Here is a 17,653-nt window from a genome sequence, read left to right on the forward strand (position 1 = left end):
TGGGGATGAAGCTATAGCAAGATGACCCACCTGGGTGAACCCCCGAAAATGAACCGGAGCTGGAGGCCCAGAAAAATCCAGTGGGAAGCGAGGCAGGGTTGATTCTGGTGATAACCTGAGGGAGGGAACCTAAATAACGCGGGTCCCTGCCCGTTCATCAACCACTTGCTGAACACCTACCATGCGATGTGACCTGTGCGAAGAGCGGAGGCTAAGCACTGAGAAGCTGGTTGAAAACTTGAACGATCTAGTAGTGGTCAGCACTGCGGAGTAGGGAGTAGGAGAGAAGGCTTCGGTACTTCCTGAGCAGGGAGCCCACGTCCTCCCTGAGAGCTGGGGTGGATGCACGGAAGGGAAGGCACAGGCAGGGTGAGAGCTGGGAGAGCCAGAAGACGGGGCAAGCGCAGTCCTCTCCACGAACCCCAGGACCCGAGCTTACCCGTTTCCACCCACTGGCCGTCCCTGCCACGTCCTTGTCTCCATCCCCGGGGCTTCGCACGGGGACTGGGCTGCGACTCCCATCTCCTGCAGCGCCGCGGGCCAGAAGGCGGACGTTCTACTTACTTGTACCACGCTTTGCAGGCAAGTGTTTTCATCGGTGGAGCCAACTTTGCCAAACCTCCGGGAAGCCATCCAATGCGCTCAGCCGCCACTGCCTCCGGGACCAAGAGGTAGGAGCCGCACGGAGCCGGGCGCCGAGCCCTGTCCGCTGGGCCCGCTCTCGGGAGCGGGGCGACCCTGGTCGGTGCTGTACCTGGCAGGGCGGGGGCGGGCCGGAGGGCGGGGCTGCGCGTCGCGCGTTGATTGGTCGAGGCCGGAGGTGCCTCTTTTCAGGTGACCCGTGAGGGTCGGGGCTGAGGCCTGAGAGGTCCCGGGGTGGGCTGTCTGCCCTCTGGGCCCGCCGCGGCCTGCAGGCGACCCCGAAGTCCTGTCCTGGGGCGCCGGCCGGCCGTGCTTTGCTGTCTGCGAGGACGGTTCTCATCCCACGGTGGGATTCATTCCGCGGTCGCAGATGTTTATGGAGTCCTCGCGGCGGCCCAGGTTCTTTCGAACATCCAACCAGGTCTATTAAGATAATTATCTAATAACTAATTATTAAAATGCAGTTTACTGGCAGCTTACTGATTGATGCTTTGTTCATCTATTTTTTTTAAAGTATTTTTTAATCTCTGTGTTTCATTTGGGGTAGTTTCTATCCAGTATATTTTGTCATCCCAGACACTATTTTTCATCCGTAGAATTCACTTTGGGTCTTTTTAATATCTTCTGTGTCTCTCTCTACCTGCTCATGTTTTTTCCTTTACTTTTTTGAATATATGGAGTATAATAGCTGCTTTTAGTGTCTTTGCCTAATAGTTATCACCTGTGCCATTTCTGGATCTATTTCTATTGATTTTTCTCCTCATTATGGGTCATATTTTACTATTTCTTTGCACTCCTTTAATTTTTGATTGGGTACCCGTAAATTTTATGTTGTTGGGTGCTTTTTAAAAAAAATTCCTGTAAATATTTTTTGGGCTTTGCTCTGGGATGCAGTTAAGTTCCTTGGAAACTATGGCTTTTTCGAGGCTTTGATTGTATGCATTCGCAGGTGGGACAGAGCAGTGTTCTAGTGCTAATTTGGCCCTTCATGGAAGCAATACCCTTTGGAGTGCTCTGCCTGATGCCCTGTGTATTACCAGGCTTCTCCACCCTGGCTCTTTAGAATGTGGACAATTCCCAGACCTGTGTGAGCCCCAGGAATTCTATCTGCTTCTTCCTGGAGGCTCTTTCCCTGGTTTTAGGTAGCTGCCTCACACAACTGTGCTGATCAGTACTCAGCTGAAGCATTGAGGGGGACTTCCTGCAGATCTCTGTTCAACTCTCTCCCCTCTGGGACTCTGCTCTGCCTTGCCTCTCTGAATTCTCAGTTCTGTGCCTTCAACTCAGGGAGTCTGCTGGCTCTGCTTTGGTTGCCCCTCCCTGTACCGCAGCCTACAAACTCTCCCCAGGCAGGGAGCTGGGCCAACCCGCGGACTCATCTCACTTGTTCCCCTTCTCTCAGGGCACCCTGTCCTGCACCTCCTGTTGTCCAAGTTATGTTTCATGTATTTTGTCTGGATTTTTAGTTGTTTAAGAGGAAATGGTAAATCCAGTCCCTGTTACTTCCAGAAGCAGAAGTCCCATCTGTGAATTCAGATTTGTTAATATGATCTGATTTTGATTATGCTGATTTTGTGGGTGACAGATCTCTTTCAAGGCTGTTTTCCTTTTTGAAATAAAGACCATCATTTTTCATTGTTCCGTCATGCAATTAGGAGGACAGGATTACTTTGCAAACCAGAAATAATTTAATTTTGCATTGGTCTCTGGGCAGCAGAGAAAGTCTGGTTTCAGGTCAAGCACCCACCTGTCTAGGCAGCAGTGCTGACCAGAACAGTGAATGTGGCTCTCCCTACCCCCAATTTAAGTTGGAAACGCAAAAAGCCCCATGTCCTCTTCCTTGCAGTTTTGTTGAGTAAACAACCTGAACTCTGGGCACACAGGGTTTGAAATCACACTTAGGTTTAGATCTTACCTTTGCTGCTTGGAAGTTATGTGACCTTGGGAAAATTATTAAATCTCTTTTAGTCTCTTTCTTCATCTGTAACATTGTATTATAAAGCCTACTTCTTAAGGTTGTTAGTGAAATTAAGAAATGCTGCATTAATCTTAGGTGCCTGGAGGAAGAAAAACAGGCTCCTGGGCTGACTCCCTGAGCCCAGCCCTCTGCCACAGCCCCTTCCACTGCTCCCTGCTTTGCAGCTCTCCTCCCTGAGCCCCAGCTTACAGCTGTCCTCTCTCCCCCTCTTCTTTGCCAACCCTCCACATCATACCCACAGCACTGAGCCTGGGCTGCACCCTCTCTCTCATGCACTCTCACAGCAGCTTCCTGTCAGACCCACACCCCAACTCCGTTTACTTGTTTCTTTACCTCCCCCTCAGTTGTAAACTTCTTCCCAGTAAGGCACTTAGAATTTGATGAATGGATATATAAATAAAGAGATGCATTGATGGATGACAGACAAGAGAGCAGGACAGGTAGGGATCTGTGGCTTCTTTATGAATTAATGACTTAAAAGTCCAGACAATTTTCACATCCCCCCCAATTCACATCTCTTTACTCTGCTTATTTGATGCTGCCTAATTATCATAGGTTGAGATCCCTGGGAAACACGGAGATGGAATGTGTGCAGGAAGTCTGCTGGGGAAGGTTCTTGGGAACACCTGTGAAGGATAAGGGGCCATGAGATGGGCAGAGGGTGAAGTGAAATGGTGATGCAGCTGCAATGGAAGACTTTATCAACCTGGGAGAAGTATGGGAGGACCTTTCAGGGATGTCGCCCATCAAGGAATGTGGCCAGGTCTTTGAACCCATCACCTTTCCTCCAACCCCCAACCCCAAGGAGATGTGGGCTGCTCCTGGGAGGGGACAGAAACTTGGGAGAGGCATCTCCCTTTAGTCTAGGGCAATTCCTGGGGAGGGACAGCAGGTGGCACTCCTGTATGCTGTGAACAGGAATGTGGCGGTGGCGGTGGGGGGGGGCCACACCTGGGCATCCACTACAGCAATTCAGACTTCTTTCTCTTCTGACTGTTTTCATATGATTAGGCACATAAGAATTGTTTATGAAATATTTTTTCCTTCTCTACTTAACTTATTCCCTGACTGGTTTTTTAGATTCTGAAGTATTCTGGAAGTGCTGGTGGAAGATCTCTTGGTTGGGAGAGTGGTTCCCCCTAGCCTGGTTGCACACTCCCAAGCCTGCTCCTCTTCCTTTGGCTCCATTGTCATTATCTTCTGTTGATCTTGTGTACCCTGAAGGGCCAGAGTTTTAGCTGCTGTTCGTATACAGCCATCCTGGATTGGCTCTATTGAAGGCCCGTATCAGCAGGAGTCTTTCTGGGGCAACCTGTAGCATAAGTAGAAATTATCCTTTTTTTTTCTTTAAATGCACACTCAGCTTATACCAAGAGCGAAACCCTGTACTCTACCCTTTAAATCTTTCTTCTCCACCCATTCCCAGATTCCTATTCCAGTAAGAGTCACTGCCTTCGAGAAACTTGCAAGCCGGCGGACAGATATGTAAAGGATTTTCTACATTAGATAATACAACTAGATAAATGCTATAGCAGGAAAAATCAGTAGGAAAAAAAGTGTCCCGGGAAGCCATGGGAAGAAACAAATTTGAAGCAAAACTCAAGTTTCCAGAGCTCAGAGCTGAGCAACTTTTACAAGGTGACTTGCCTGTTTTCAGTTATTGACTTGGAGGTATTGAAAGGGCAGCCTCCTCCCTTCACTCTTTCTCAAATTTCTGTAGTGGCCACAACAAAAGAAAAATTTAAATTTCCTCTAAGGGAATCTTAATTCAAACGCCCAGAATCTGTAGCAGGGTCCTGTTACGGGGCTGCTATGGTCAAGACTTGATCTCGGATGAGCCGTCCGGCGTCAGGAAAATCTAAAGGGAAGGAGATGGGATGCACCCAGAGGCCATTTAAGGCACACAAACAGGGGCCACTGGCCGAGGTAAAAGGAGGCGCGAAAGAGGAGCGGAGAAGCCTGTCTCTCAGGGTGATGCCCCGGCGGCGCCAGCCCCCAGCTGAACTCCTGTGCCCGGCCCTGGGCAGGTGCCCACCGACCGCGGGGGGAGAGAGCTGTCCTCCAGGCGGTTACAATTCCGCACCCTCACTTCTCCTCCTGGGGTCTCGGGAGAAGAGAAGAGGGGCACCGGGCCAGTCCCCGCCCTCCACGACACGTAACGGAACCCGTGCCAGCGGGAACCGTGGGGATCCAGACCCCTCTCCGCGCAAACGCGCCCAGCTCTGGTCTCGGCTCCTCGCCGGGCTGCCTGCGGGCTGTGCTCACTGCAGAAACCGCCGCTGCCTTCCGGGACCGGCCACAGCAGCGCGGGCCAGGGAGTGACACCTGGGGCGGGGGGGCGCCGCTAAGGCTCAGCTCGCAGGACCCGGACCTTCCACCTGGCCACTTTCGCGCAGCGCGTGCTCCCAGCCCGCCGGCCAGGGCAGCTGTGCGCCTGCGCCACTGCGAGCGCCTCCCCGCTGCCTCCCCGCGGTCCGGGAGGCCTCCGCGCACCGGCTGCCCGCCAGACGGCGCAGCCGGTGTAGCCCACGCCGGGGCCCGGAGGGCACGAGCCTGGCGCCTTGCCGGGACCGGGCCGGCGGGAGAGAAGCGCGCCGCGGTGCACGGCGACTCCGCGGGCCCGCCGCGCCCCGAGGCCTCTGGGAATGGCGGCCCTCGAACAGGTGGATCCGGCGTGAGCCGATTATTTGACCGCACGGTTGGCGCGCCTCGTTTCTCGTTTCCCTTGTACCTTCGGGGGCTGTCCACGCGGACAGGAACGGGAGGGAAACTCTAGCCAGGGCGTGGCCTCTTCAAGCATTTCCTCTTCTACGTTCTCTTCCCCAGTTATGTACTCCCAGACCTGATTGGAGGGGTCACAGCCGAAGAAGAAGTTACCCTCCAAGAGAAAATACTCTCAACCGCTGACCTACCCATGGCCATCAGTAAATAAAAAATTCCTAGGGAGGAGGGGAAAAAAAAAAATCTAAGGCTTCAGTTTGTAGGGTGGGGGAAATAGGGCTTGTTGATGTCCTTGAAATTATTGCTGTTTTCCAGAAATAATTGAGAAACATACAGCTGATTATGAGTTCTAGGGAAGGGAAGGTAACCATTATAAGAATGGAAAAGTACAGTAGAGCGTCCATATTAACAAGGGAAAAAATAGAACGCACTAGAACTTGAGCAAACCAGGAAAAATAAGAAACAAAAGAACCCGATTGGATCAAAAGAGGAAATCAAAAGGCAAATTACAAACTGTCCAGAAGGCAATAAGAAGAACCCTTCATGGTAAAATCTATAGAACATAGCAACAGCCATACTGAACATGTAGAGCTTTAGTCACCTTCCTTGTTAATGAAAACAGAAAAGAATTAAAAATTCACCTTAAGGAACTTTAAAAGCATAGTAAAATAACCCAATGAAGCAAGGAAGAGTGAATCTGATAAGATAAAATAAAAACTGTAATTAATGACATGGAAAAATTAAAAATAGTAGAAAGGATAAATTCAAATGCTGATTCCTTTGAGAGATCAATACACTAGAGAAACTTTAGAGCCTGGTTGAGAAAAAGAAAATTAACAATGGGAATGAGAAATAAAACATAACAAGAAAGAAAAAGAAAGGAAAGAAAAGAAGAAAGGAAGAAAGAAAGAAGGAAAGGAGAGGAGAGGAGAGAAGAGGAGAGGAAGAAAACCACAGAATCAAAGAGATGAAAAGAATTAAGAGACCGTTACATCCAGCTTTAGGCTAGTATATTGGAAAACCTGGATGAAATGAAGGATCTTCTGGTAAAATGTGAATTACCAAAATCGTGTACATCAGCTAAATGTGTATGAAACAACCCTGACTGGGGTGGAAGAGCCCAAGAAGGTGCTACAGAGGGATTACATTTAGATGTAACGTGAAGCACCACCTCCTGGCAGACAGCATTTCAAATGGGAGTCGTTAAAATATTTAAATAGAAACCAGCCACCAAGTTTAATTTGAAATAAATGGATACTGTGCCCAAGCAAAATATAGTTTAACCTGAGTTTTTTCTGCAGTGTCTAGTTTATGGGTCTATCTAGAACAGAAAGAAAAGCGGGAAAGAAAGTTACATATACTCTGCTCCTGTGGTGATTATAGGTTTCAACAACAAAACTAGAAAATCATGAACTTGGACATTAATTCAAGCATTTATTGAACAAAAATATATATGTAAATCTGGGTCTGCCTGGATTGGAGGTGAGAGGATACAAAAACATAGTTCCCTGCTTTCAAAAAGTTAAATGTGTAGGTAGCTGGGAGTGTGAAGTGTCGAACCAGGTTAGAGCTCTGATTGAAGTCTTTTCAGGGATGCGGTGGGTGGGCTTCCCACTTCAAGGCATCCCACTACTGTTCAGGATGCCCCTCTGGGGAAGTCATAGCCTCCAGTGCTGTTCAAACTTTTATTAATGAGGAAAATAAGTTATAAATTAAGGATCAAAGGAGATACAATTTGTTCCAGGTTCCAAAGCCAGTACGTCATACTGGGATTCAAACCCATGTCTGTGCTCCCTCCACTACACCACACTGCCTCTCCTGAAACAGCTCATCAAACCAAAGGTTTCTAGCAGCCTCTGGTTCCCCTGGGGATGCACTGCCACTGCCCACACCGCACTGAAATGCCTGCTTTAAATGGCCCCAGGTGACTGGTGTTCTGAATATCCATGGGCAGGGTTTCTCAGGCACTACTGATACTGGGGGCCAGAAAATTCTTTGTTGTGAGGGAGCTGTGTCTTGTCAGATATTTAGCCACATCCCTAGTCCTACAGATGCCAATATTTTCCTCCCAGTTGGGACAACCAAAATGTCTCCGGACATTGCCAAACGTCCTCTGGGGAGCAAAATCAGCCCAGTTGAGAACCACTGATCCCCTCTGTGCATCTCAAAAGCTACTCCCACCAAGGAAAGATACCAGGTTGAAACTTTCCTTGCCTGAACATTGTCCCATTCAGTAACTTTCTTATCTGATGATGCCTGTAAATTCATATACAGTCTGTTCAGGGTACGAGAAATATTGGACAATTGAGTTTGTACAGATAGGCAGGGCCGAATGACCAGTGTCAGTTATCAGAGTAAATGATGACTGCTCTCTTTCAGAGTTCCACTTAGACTCTCCAATTCTCAAATAATTACAAAGCCCTGGTTCAAGATAAAACCACTCTAATCACCTGACCCTTCATAGTCACTGCTTTCTTCTAATACCCACCAACTCACGTCTCCTAAGTGCTCTGCCTGGCACTCGGTCTAGTCCTGTCCCTCACACCCCCATGCTATCCCTTGCTCCTTCATTTCCTGACACTGCTAGCGGTCACCACTCTTTCTCTGGGGAACACCTCGCTTGGCTCTTGCGTCCTGGCCTTCAGCTCTCCTCTTGTCATTTCTGTTATTTTTGGTTTCTTCTCCATTAGTGGCTCACTCTAATTAGTATTATCACATATGCATAAGCATATTTTTATAAGGAAGATAAAAGGGGAATATATATATTATATACATATGTATAATACATATTTAAGGGGAAGAATTCATCCCAGAGAAAGATTTAATCATCCTAAAGTACTTAAAGCAGATTTATACTTGTCACTGGACTAGGTACCTAGTCAAGACTGAAATGGCTCCTTCCATGAAGAATTTGGTTTGGGGGTTGTTGGCAAAGTGATGTCTAATGATTTTAACAGTGATGGACAGCCCCTAAAGCATTCCCAAGTAACTCTATCTTGGGGACCATACACCATGAGGCAGAAAAAAGGCTACTATGTCCAAGAGCTTTTCCACCTGATGACACTTACGTGTTTTCCATCCAGTAGGCTCTTCTAATGTCTTCCGACCTTCAAATGGTTTTCAGCAATAAAAACCCTTCATAGTGCAATAAGATGTGGTCTCCATCAGGCTTTCCTACATTCATTAGGTTTCTGTTGCCTCTTAGAGTAAGTCCTGTTTGAAGACTGTCTGATGTTCCCCGGGCTCTTTTTCAGTATGAAGTTTCCGATGTTTAAGAAAAGCTGTGCGTCCACTGAAGGCTTTCCCACAGTTGCTACATTCAAAGGGTTTCTCTCCGGTGTGAATTCTCTGGTGACTAACAAGGTGTGAGTTCTGACTGAAGGCCTTCCCACATTCAGGACATTTGTAGGGCTTCTCTCCAGTGTGAACACGGTGGTGCTTAATAAGATCTGAGCTGTCCCTGAAAGATTTCCCACATTTACTGCATACATAAGGCTTTTCTCCGCTATGAATTCTGTGATGTCTCATAAGGTCTGAGCTCTGACTGAAAGTTTTCCCACATTCTTTACATCCGTAGGGTTTCTCTTCTGTATGGGTTACCTGATGTCGGGTGAGGTCTGAGCTGCCTTGGAAAGTTCTACCACACTGGCTGCACTTATAAGCTTTCTCTTCTTGCCGAATTCTCTGCTCTTCTCTAAGCAACTCATCCTTGCTGAATGTTTTCTCACATTCCTCAAGTTTCTCTCCAGCACGAAGTCTCTGATGTTTGAGAAAAGCCGTGTGCCAGATGAAGGGTTTTCCGCATTCCCTACACGCGTAGGGCTTCTCACCACTGTGAGTTCTGTGATGCCGGATAAGGAGCGCACGCTGCCGGAAGGCCTTCCCACATTCATCGCACTGATAGGGTTTCTCTCCAGTGTGCATTTTCTGGTGGGTGACGAGGTGCGACCTCTGGCTAAAAGCTTTCCCACATTCACTGCATTCGTAGGGTTTCTCCCCAGTGTGAGTTACCCAATGCCGAATTAGATCAGAACTTCCCCGGAAAGTTTTCCCACACTCAGTACATTCATAAGGTTTTTCTTCCCTATGAATTCTCTGTTGTTGGATAAGGTCCATGTCAGATGTGCAGGCTTTTTCACATTCAAGTTCCTTTCCAGTATGTAGTCTCTGATGTTTAAGAAGGGCCGTGTGCCCTCTGAAGGATTTCCCACATTCACGACATGCATAGGGTTTCTCCCCGCTGTGGAGTCTCTGGTGCTCAGTGAGGCGTGAACGCTGCCTGAAGGCCTTCTCACAGTCACTACACTTGAAGGGTTTCTCTCCAGTATGAATTCTCTGGTGTGTGACAAGGTGTGAACTTTGACTGAAGGTCTGTCCACATTTATAACACTCATAGGGTTTCTCTCCAGTGTGAATTCTGTGATGGATAATAAGATCTGAGCTTTGATTGAAGGTCTTCCCACATTCATTACATACATACGGCTTCCCCCCGCTATGAACTCGCTGGTGCAGGACAAGGTTTGAGCTTCCCTTGAAGGCCTTCCCACACTCTTTACATTCATAGGGATTCTCGCCGTTATGAATTCTCTTATGTCGAACCAGGTTAGAGCTCTAGTTGAAGTCTTTTCCACATTCATGACATATATAAGGTTTCTTTCCTGTGTGAATTCTCTGGTGTATAATAAGATTTGAACTTTGATTAAAGTCTTTTCCACATTCACTGCATACATATGGTTTCTTTCCTGTATGAATTCTCTGATGTATAATCAGGTTTGAGCTCCGATTGAAAGTTTTTCCACATTCCTTACATTCATAGGCTTTCTTCATATTGTCTATTTTCTGATGTTCAGTTACTTCTGAATTCTGTTTGAAGCTCTGGCCACAGACTTCATATCTGTGGGATCTTTCTCCTGCAGAAAGTATTTTTTCTCTTTCCTTGCATCCATGGCCTCTCTCTCCTGCCATGGCTTTCTTGGGGATCAGATTCACTTCCCTGAAACCTCTCCCTTCAGAAGGGAGATGTCCCACTGCATCCTCTAAGGGACTTACCCAATACCTCACTACCCTGTCCTCAGGATCACCGGTTTTGACTAACACACATTCCTGGGAGAGCTGTCTTTGGAGTCTCTCTGATACAGCCCTTGCTGAATCTTTTTCTTCAGAAATTTCCATCTTTGACTTCCAATCTTTCATCTTATTCCTGGTCTCAGAATCTGAAATGATAAGTAGACCACTGTATAATTCCTAAAATACAAATCTCGCCTCTTCCCTACACTGGGAAGCCCAAGAGGGAGGAACAAAGAACTTAGAAGAGGACTCTTTCCACCTGGGCTGAGATTCAGACTTTTTCAGAGAGACTGCGGCCACAGGAACACACACCCTCTTGGTGGGGAGGAAACTTGCCAGAGTGCATGATGAAACTGTTGTGTGGGAATGGCCTGCAGGGTGGTGGAAAATACACTGGAGGAGGCGGGCATTCTAGAGCTAGTCCACAGGAAGTGGCCTGTTTGATGGGGTAGGACCTTGCTGGGTCCTGTGGCCAGCCAGAATGGATTCACAGGAAGCAACCCACTAGGGTAAGTGCCACCAGGCCAGGCCTCCCACAAGTAGATCTGCTGGCATCCACACCAATAAATAGAATAAAATAATAAAACAGCACACCAGCACCAGAAGGAGAGGTTCCTTCCTTTTCCTGTGGCCTTGCACTGCCCTCCAGCATCCTCCACTGAAGAAATCTAAGCCTGTACCAGCTAGCAAAGGAGAAGTGGTCCAGATCCAGTAACATAAGCAAAGCAAAGAAGGGTAGATCTGGAGTTGAGATGTGATAAATTAATAACTGGCCCACCAGCCATTCCTCCCGATATACTATGACAGTTAAACAAATCTGAAACTATACCTCAGAATAAAAATGTTTGGCTGCCATTTTAATAGAAGTCAGTTCTCCCTCTCAGACCTGGCATTTTCCTCTCTGGTATTCTGGCGAAACTGCCTCCTCTGCGTGGCAATTTTATATCCTCCCACGACTGGAAGACAGATGAGCTTACTGCTTTGAGTGTCCACATCGTCAAATCCCTGACCTTGCCCAGTTATAAGAACACATTTCTGAGCTCCCTGAGAGCCATTTCACTTTGGCCCTGGGGATCTAAACTCTAGTCAGTAATCTTTTTGCAATGAGTAAGAGTCAACACAGCATGGAGACTAAGAGAAAATATATAAACAGTGTTCCTAAAGAAGAGAAAAGAACAAACAGAAGGGAAAAACCATTCAAACATACAGAAGGAAATGTGGCTGAAACACAGACTTGAGTCTTTTGCAGGGATACAGTGTAGTTCACAGAAAGTTGACAGAGAACAGTCCACACCAAGACGTATCCTGGTGAAGTAACTAAATTTCAGGAATAAATGAACAAATGGGCAGAGGAGCAAGTAACATGCAAGAGAGGATTTCAGAATCAACAGAACAGGGAAACTGCATGTGGGGAAAGAAAGGAGTCAGGAATGACTTTCAGTTTTCTGACTTAGGCCATGGGTGGGATACGATGCTGTTTGAAGGGGGGGGGGCAGAGAAGGAAGAGTAGGTTTCAAAGGTGGGAAAAGTAGGTTTAAAGATCTGAAGACGAGTTGAGTTTTGGTCATCTATTGGTTTCTAACAGGCCTGAAAGACAGCGAGCAAGCTCAGGGAAAGTCAAGGAGGTGTCTGCTTCCAACTCCAGAGGTTAGCCTAGATGTCCTTCAACAAAGAGCAGAAGCATCTTGCCTCCAAGAGTCAAAGCCACTGGGAATCCTTAATCCTCTAATTCCACTGAGCTCTTTAAAACCTTTTCTTGCTTTTTGTTTTTCAACCAAAACTCAGAGAACTCGGGGTGTATGGAGTCTAAGTTAGAGGGCAGAGTCCTTACCTGGTGAGACCAGCTCTGTCTCCTCCTCCAGCATCTCTTCCTTGCAGAAATTCCACTGAGTATAGACCTGGTGCTTAGCATCCTCTTGTGGTTCATTCACAGCCACATCCTGCAGCATCTTGAATCCCTGAAACAGAAGTTCCTGCTCTATAGCTACCAAACAGAGACCTGGTAGCAGATACGCTGTACCTTCTCTCTCTCTTTTTAATTGAAGTACAGTTAATTTACAGTGTTGTGTCAGTTTCTGGTATACAGCAAAATGGTTCAGTTATAATACACACACACACATGCTTTTTCAGATTCTTTTTCATTACAGGTTATTCCAAGATATTGAATATAGTTGCCTGTGCTAAACAGTGGGGCCTTGTGATCTGTTTTATATATAGTAATGTGTATTTGTTAATCCCTAGTCCCTAATTTACCCCTCTCCCGCTCTTCCCCTTCTCTTTTCTTTTTAAATCTCTATTACTTCCTGCATTACCCTTGGTCTCAGTGGGTAATCTGGCCTCTCACTTTAAAAATGTGTGAGACCATGTGGTAAAAATCACCTCACACTACCCTGTCCTCTTTACTGTATTCAGACCACCTAGCACGGTGCCTGGCCCATCATAGGGGCTCAGTTAAGGAGAAAATAAATACTAGAGAATGGAAGGAAAGCAATAAAGTAGAGATGAAGAGTTACTGAAGAGACAGTGTGTGGCATGTACAAAGGTCAGGAGATGAGAGATGCTATGATGTGCTCAGGGATGCACCACATGACTGAAGCCCAGGGTACCAGCCAGTAAACGATGAAGCCAGGGACGTACCAGTCAAGTCACGGAGGGCCTTGTACACCAGGCTAGGAAGCTTGGACTTTCTCCTGAAGGCAGTGGGGAACCCCTGAAGGGTTAAATGTCATAATTAGATTTACCTTTTTGAAAGACCACTCTGATAGCTGTATGGAGAGCAGACTGGAGGGTGCCAGACTGAAAGCTGGGATATCGCTTAGGAGACTACAGCAGTATGGAGACCGCGAGGGCCTACATGAGCTCATGGCACTGGGGACAGAGAGGAGTGGACTGAGTCAGGGGATCGGTGCTGTCCTAACTGGAAGGGGTGAGGGAAAAGGGCAGGCATGGAGGATGGCACTCAAGTTCCTACCTCAGACAGCTGCCTGACTTGGGCAGTCAGAGTGAAAGTGTGGAGGTGGGGGGAGGAGGTGAATCCACCTCAGACATGCTGTAACTGACGTACCTGTGGGGCATCCAGGAGGGACTGTCCGGGAAGCTGATGGGTCAACGGGTCAGGAACCCAGGAGGAAAATCTAGAATGGACACCCAGATTTTGGAATCATCAGTACATCAGCAGTATCTAAAGCAGAAACGTGACACTGGTTATTACAGCTTGGAGGCAGCTTAAGAGTCCTGAACACAACACGACTTTGGAAGCAAGTGGGACCAAGTTAGAATCTTGGCTTCATAATCTCCCTCAACCATCATTTCCCCACATGTAAAATAGAGATAATACCACTTATTCCAGTGTTATTGTACACATCAACCTCCCCCCATCCCCATGTATAGAAAGTCCAGTGTAAGCCTCTCGAGAGTGTAAGCTCCGTGGGGCTGGGGGGTCTTTGTTCTATGCAGGGTTGGAACAGTTGGAACAGCACTGGACCACAGTGCGTGCTCAACTGAAAACTGCTGAACGAATGAATAATAGGTCAACTTTCTTGCCTCTTTCCCTTGACTGAATAATCTCTGAAATTCTTTTCTCCCTTGGCTTCCATTAATGCATGATATTCCACACCCACTCTACTTTTCTACTGTCTTTACCTTTTCAGCTTTTCCTTCCACTAAACGTTGGTGTTACTACGGCTCAGCCCCTAGTCCTCTCCCTTTACGCTCAGTATCTCAATGACCATATCGCCGCTGCTTCAGTGATCACCTTGGTCCAGAATGAATCATAAACCTAGGACTCCTATTCCTCACCTACAGTGTAGTCTACATTCACAATGCGTCTCCAGCCCAGTGTCCTCCTGACAGTTAAGATGAATCAAATGCATAAAAATGAACTCATCATTTTGCTTCTAAACGTATTTCCCCTTCTTACTATCTATTTCTGCCCAAATGACCAATTTCATTGAACAAATTTTTAACGTAAGCCTGCAGTGTCCAGGCACTGTTCTAGGCCCTGGGATACTCTGGTGAAGAAGACATAGTCCTTGCCTTCATGGGGCTTGTATTGTAGGGGTTTCTAAGCCAGAAATGCAGCAGTTTACCAACATGCGATCACACACCTGTAACATTAGCCTTACTCAGGAGTTTGGTAAAATGCAAATTCTCAAGCACCACCCTGCCCTAGTGAGACAGAGTCGGGGTGGGGGGGACGGGGGGGCCCGGCAGTCGGCTTCCCCAGCTCTCCAGGTGAGTCTCAGCTTTGCTCCAATTTGAGAAGCGCCGCTCTAGTCATCTTGGACTCCTCCCCCTCTATCCCCTGTATCCATACCTACCACCTAGCCCTGAAAGCTTCCAACTCCACGTTCGCCCTGAACCTTCTCACCCCATGCTTGGATTCTCGTAAAATCTCTAAACATGTTTTCCGGCTCCAGTCAACCCTGCTAACACTGTCAGATGAAATAGTTTTCTAACGCGCTGCCTTCACTGACACCAATGATAAAAAATCTACCATGACCTTTGTATCACCTTTTAAAGGAAATAGCTTATTTATGACGTACAGAACTGTACTATACCCAGGGCCGCCATGACAAAGAACCACAAGCTGGGTGACTTAAAACAACAGCTTATTCTCTCACAGTTCTGGAGGTTAGAAGTCTGAAATGAAGGTGTTGGCTGGGTGGCTTCCTTCTGCAGGCTCCTGGGGACACCTGTTCAAGCCTCGCTCCTAGCTTCTGGTGACAGCTGCAATCCTTGTGTTCCTTGGCTGGTAGATGCCTTACTGTAGTCTCTGCCTCCATCTTCACATGGCATTCTCCCTGTCTCTGTCTCTTCACCGGGCCATCTTCTTAGGACACCAGTCACACTGAATTAGGGGCCCATTCTACTCCAGTATGACCCCATCCCACCAAGTTGCACCTCCAATGACCCTATTCCCAAATAAGTTCACATTCTGAAGTACTGGGGACTAAGACCTCCACATCTCCTTTTCTGGGGGACACAGATCAACGCATAACTGCCCTACTCTGTGATTCACCTAAGAGCAAACCTGTGCTCTCATATCCCCCCTAACGTTCCCGTGTACCAGGCTTCTTCCATTTCGCCCCTTTGCCCATGACTCCTGTGATGTCCTTCCTACTGTCCTTCATCTGCATCAAGGTCACCTGCAGCAAGAGGCCAGGCAGTTAATCAGGATGAGTGAAGCAACTAGGTGACAAAGGACAACGGACACTTGGCTTTGGTGTCAGGAAGACAATTAGTAGGCACTGGGGATCTGAACATTTTATACTGAGTCTAGAGGGAGCAGCTGCTCAGTTCCTGCTAATTGCACTACGCAGGCACGCGGGCCCTGTTTGGCCACATCTTCTGATTTTCCAAGAGATGCTGAAAATCCTGATTTTTGAGTGAGTGGATGTGAAATAAATTTCCTGATTTTAAAATGCTGACCAGTAATTCAAGTAAAAACAAATAGCACGAGTCAAGGAGATGTGTCTACAGTCTAATCTGGCCCAGGAGTTGTATTTTTTCAAACTCTGATCTACACAAATACTTCCCACTGTTGCCGGCTCACTTTAGTACCTTCTAACCATTTCAATCCTTTCATTTTTATTTATTTTTTTTTTTTCTTGAAGGGTGGGAGTTAGATAGACAGATAGAATGATAGATACAGATAGATAAATCTATCTAATGGAGGTACTGGGGATTGAACTCAGGACCTCATGCATGCTAAGCATGCGCTCTACCAATGAGCTATTTCCCCCATCCCCATTTCAATCCTTTTAATTCATATTCATGTTCATGCATTAGGTGATGCTACACAGAGATGGAGTCCCTGCCTAGGGGCCTGGAAGACACACACAGACACACACACACACACACACACACACACACACACACACACACACGAAACAAGGTTATAAGTGCTTGAATGAGACGCTAAATAAGATAAAAAGATGAAAAGTTTAAAGAGAGGTAGAGAGGTGGCAATCTTGGAAGGCTTCCCAAAGAAAATGACTTTTGAAGCTACACTTAAAGAATCTGTAGACCTTTTACAAAGAAGAGACCAACCTAAATCGCTCCCTCCTCTGAACTCCAACAGTACGAATATTTTAGGTCAGGTATTAGAACTTGTCTAAACCACACAGTTCATTCCGGTGGTTCAGATAGTCTCTTAAATTGGGCTCTCAGTTACTCCTGGAGCGTAGAAACCAGATCTTGTACTTTAAGTTACAGCTACAAACGCGCAGCGTTGGGCAAGAAACAGGGTCAATTCAAGCCTGAGGATTGATTCTGGGCCTGGGGGAGATGCAGTTTGCGACAGCCACAGGAGGGAGCTGGAAGAGACTGGAGAAGGGGGGCGCGGCAGGAGCAGGGCACGCCGAGACCCAGAAGAGGGCCAAGGGCATAGAAGGCCGGGCCGCGCGCACCACGCCGCTACGTCCCCGAAGCCCGAGCTTCTCCCCACTGGGAGAAATGAGGGGTCTGGCGCCCACCTTCCAACATCTGCTCTCCACCCCGCTTCCCGGGGGCCCCTCGGGCCCCCAGCTCTGCGAACGCAGCGGGGTCTCACCTCCAGGCCACCCCCAGCCTCCCGCTCGGCCGCGGCCCCCCTCCACCGCCGCCAGCGCACCGCCAGGCTTCTCGCGCCGGCGCGGCGCCACCACCTAGGACCCCGCGCCCGCGACGGCCGGCCACTTCCAGCCTGCTCCTCCAGGAGGCCGTGCCCCGCCCCGCCGCCGGGCCCGGCTGTGCCCGCCAATGAGCGGGCGCGCTCCCAGGCCGCCTCCCACCGGTCCGGGGTCTCCCTTGCGCAGACTCGGCCGACTCAGCGTTGTCCTCTCGGTCTCGCGCGAGCCGACTCTTGAGGGTCCCGCGCTGCGCTGGTTGGTGCACCTGCTGGTGCCGCGCAACGTGAGCGAGGCCACTACCGAGACGCAGAGTCCTCCGGGGGTCCTAGACGCGCCTATCGCCGGCCTCCGGCGTGTCCGTCCGGGTGGGCGGCCCCATCAAATAACCACATTTTTTGTTCTAATTTTTTAATCTTTTTCTTTTTTGCCCTGCATGCCTGTGTGGTCTCATTCATTGATACCTTCTATTTGCAATGTCCTGTCAAAAGCTCGGCAGTCCAGAGATGAACAAGGATAGCGAAGTGTTTAAAAGGGCAACAGAAAGTTACGCACTCGAGAAAGTCAGAATCGCTGACCCACCAGTTATGGGCTGTGTGATTTTGGGCAAGTTACTTAACCTCTCTGAGTCCCATAT

The 17,653-nt window shown here is 48.0% G+C and overlaps 2 protein-coding genes across 2 annotated transcripts in view; one reads left to right on the forward strand and one right to left on the reverse strand.

Annotated features, from left to right (window-relative positions):
- The window catches only part of RABEP1 (rabaptin, RAB GTPase binding effector protein 1), a 165,766-nt gene that overhangs the window by 12,747 nt on the left and 135,366 nt on the right, over positions 1 to 17,653 (forward strand). The window contains exon 2 of the mRNA XM_074342419.1: positions 583 to 671. Coding sequence (XP_074198520.1) covers positions 637 to 671 — 35 coding nt within the window. The 5' untranslated portion in view covers positions 583 to 636. The remainder of the gene's footprint in view (positions 1 to 582; positions 672 to 17,653) is intronic.
- On the reverse strand, positions 6,756 to 15,834 carry ZNF594 (zinc finger protein 594). The gene is given in 4 exon segments (XM_074342423.1): positions 6,756 to 10,554; positions 12,240 to 12,366; positions 13,473 to 13,589; positions 15,031 to 15,834. Coding segments are annotated over 2 exon segments (2,130 nt in total). The 5' UTR covers positions 12,358 to 12,366; positions 13,473 to 13,589; positions 15,031 to 15,834; the 3' UTR covers positions 6,756 to 8,542.

The sequence above is a fragment of the Camelus bactrianus genome, chromosome 16, assembly GCF_048773025.1.
Source record: "Camelus bactrianus isolate YW-2024 breed Bactrian camel chromosome 16, ASM4877302v1, whole genome shotgun sequence".
Lineage (NCBI taxonomy): Eukaryota > Metazoa > Chordata > Mammalia > Artiodactyla > Camelidae > Camelus > Camelus bactrianus.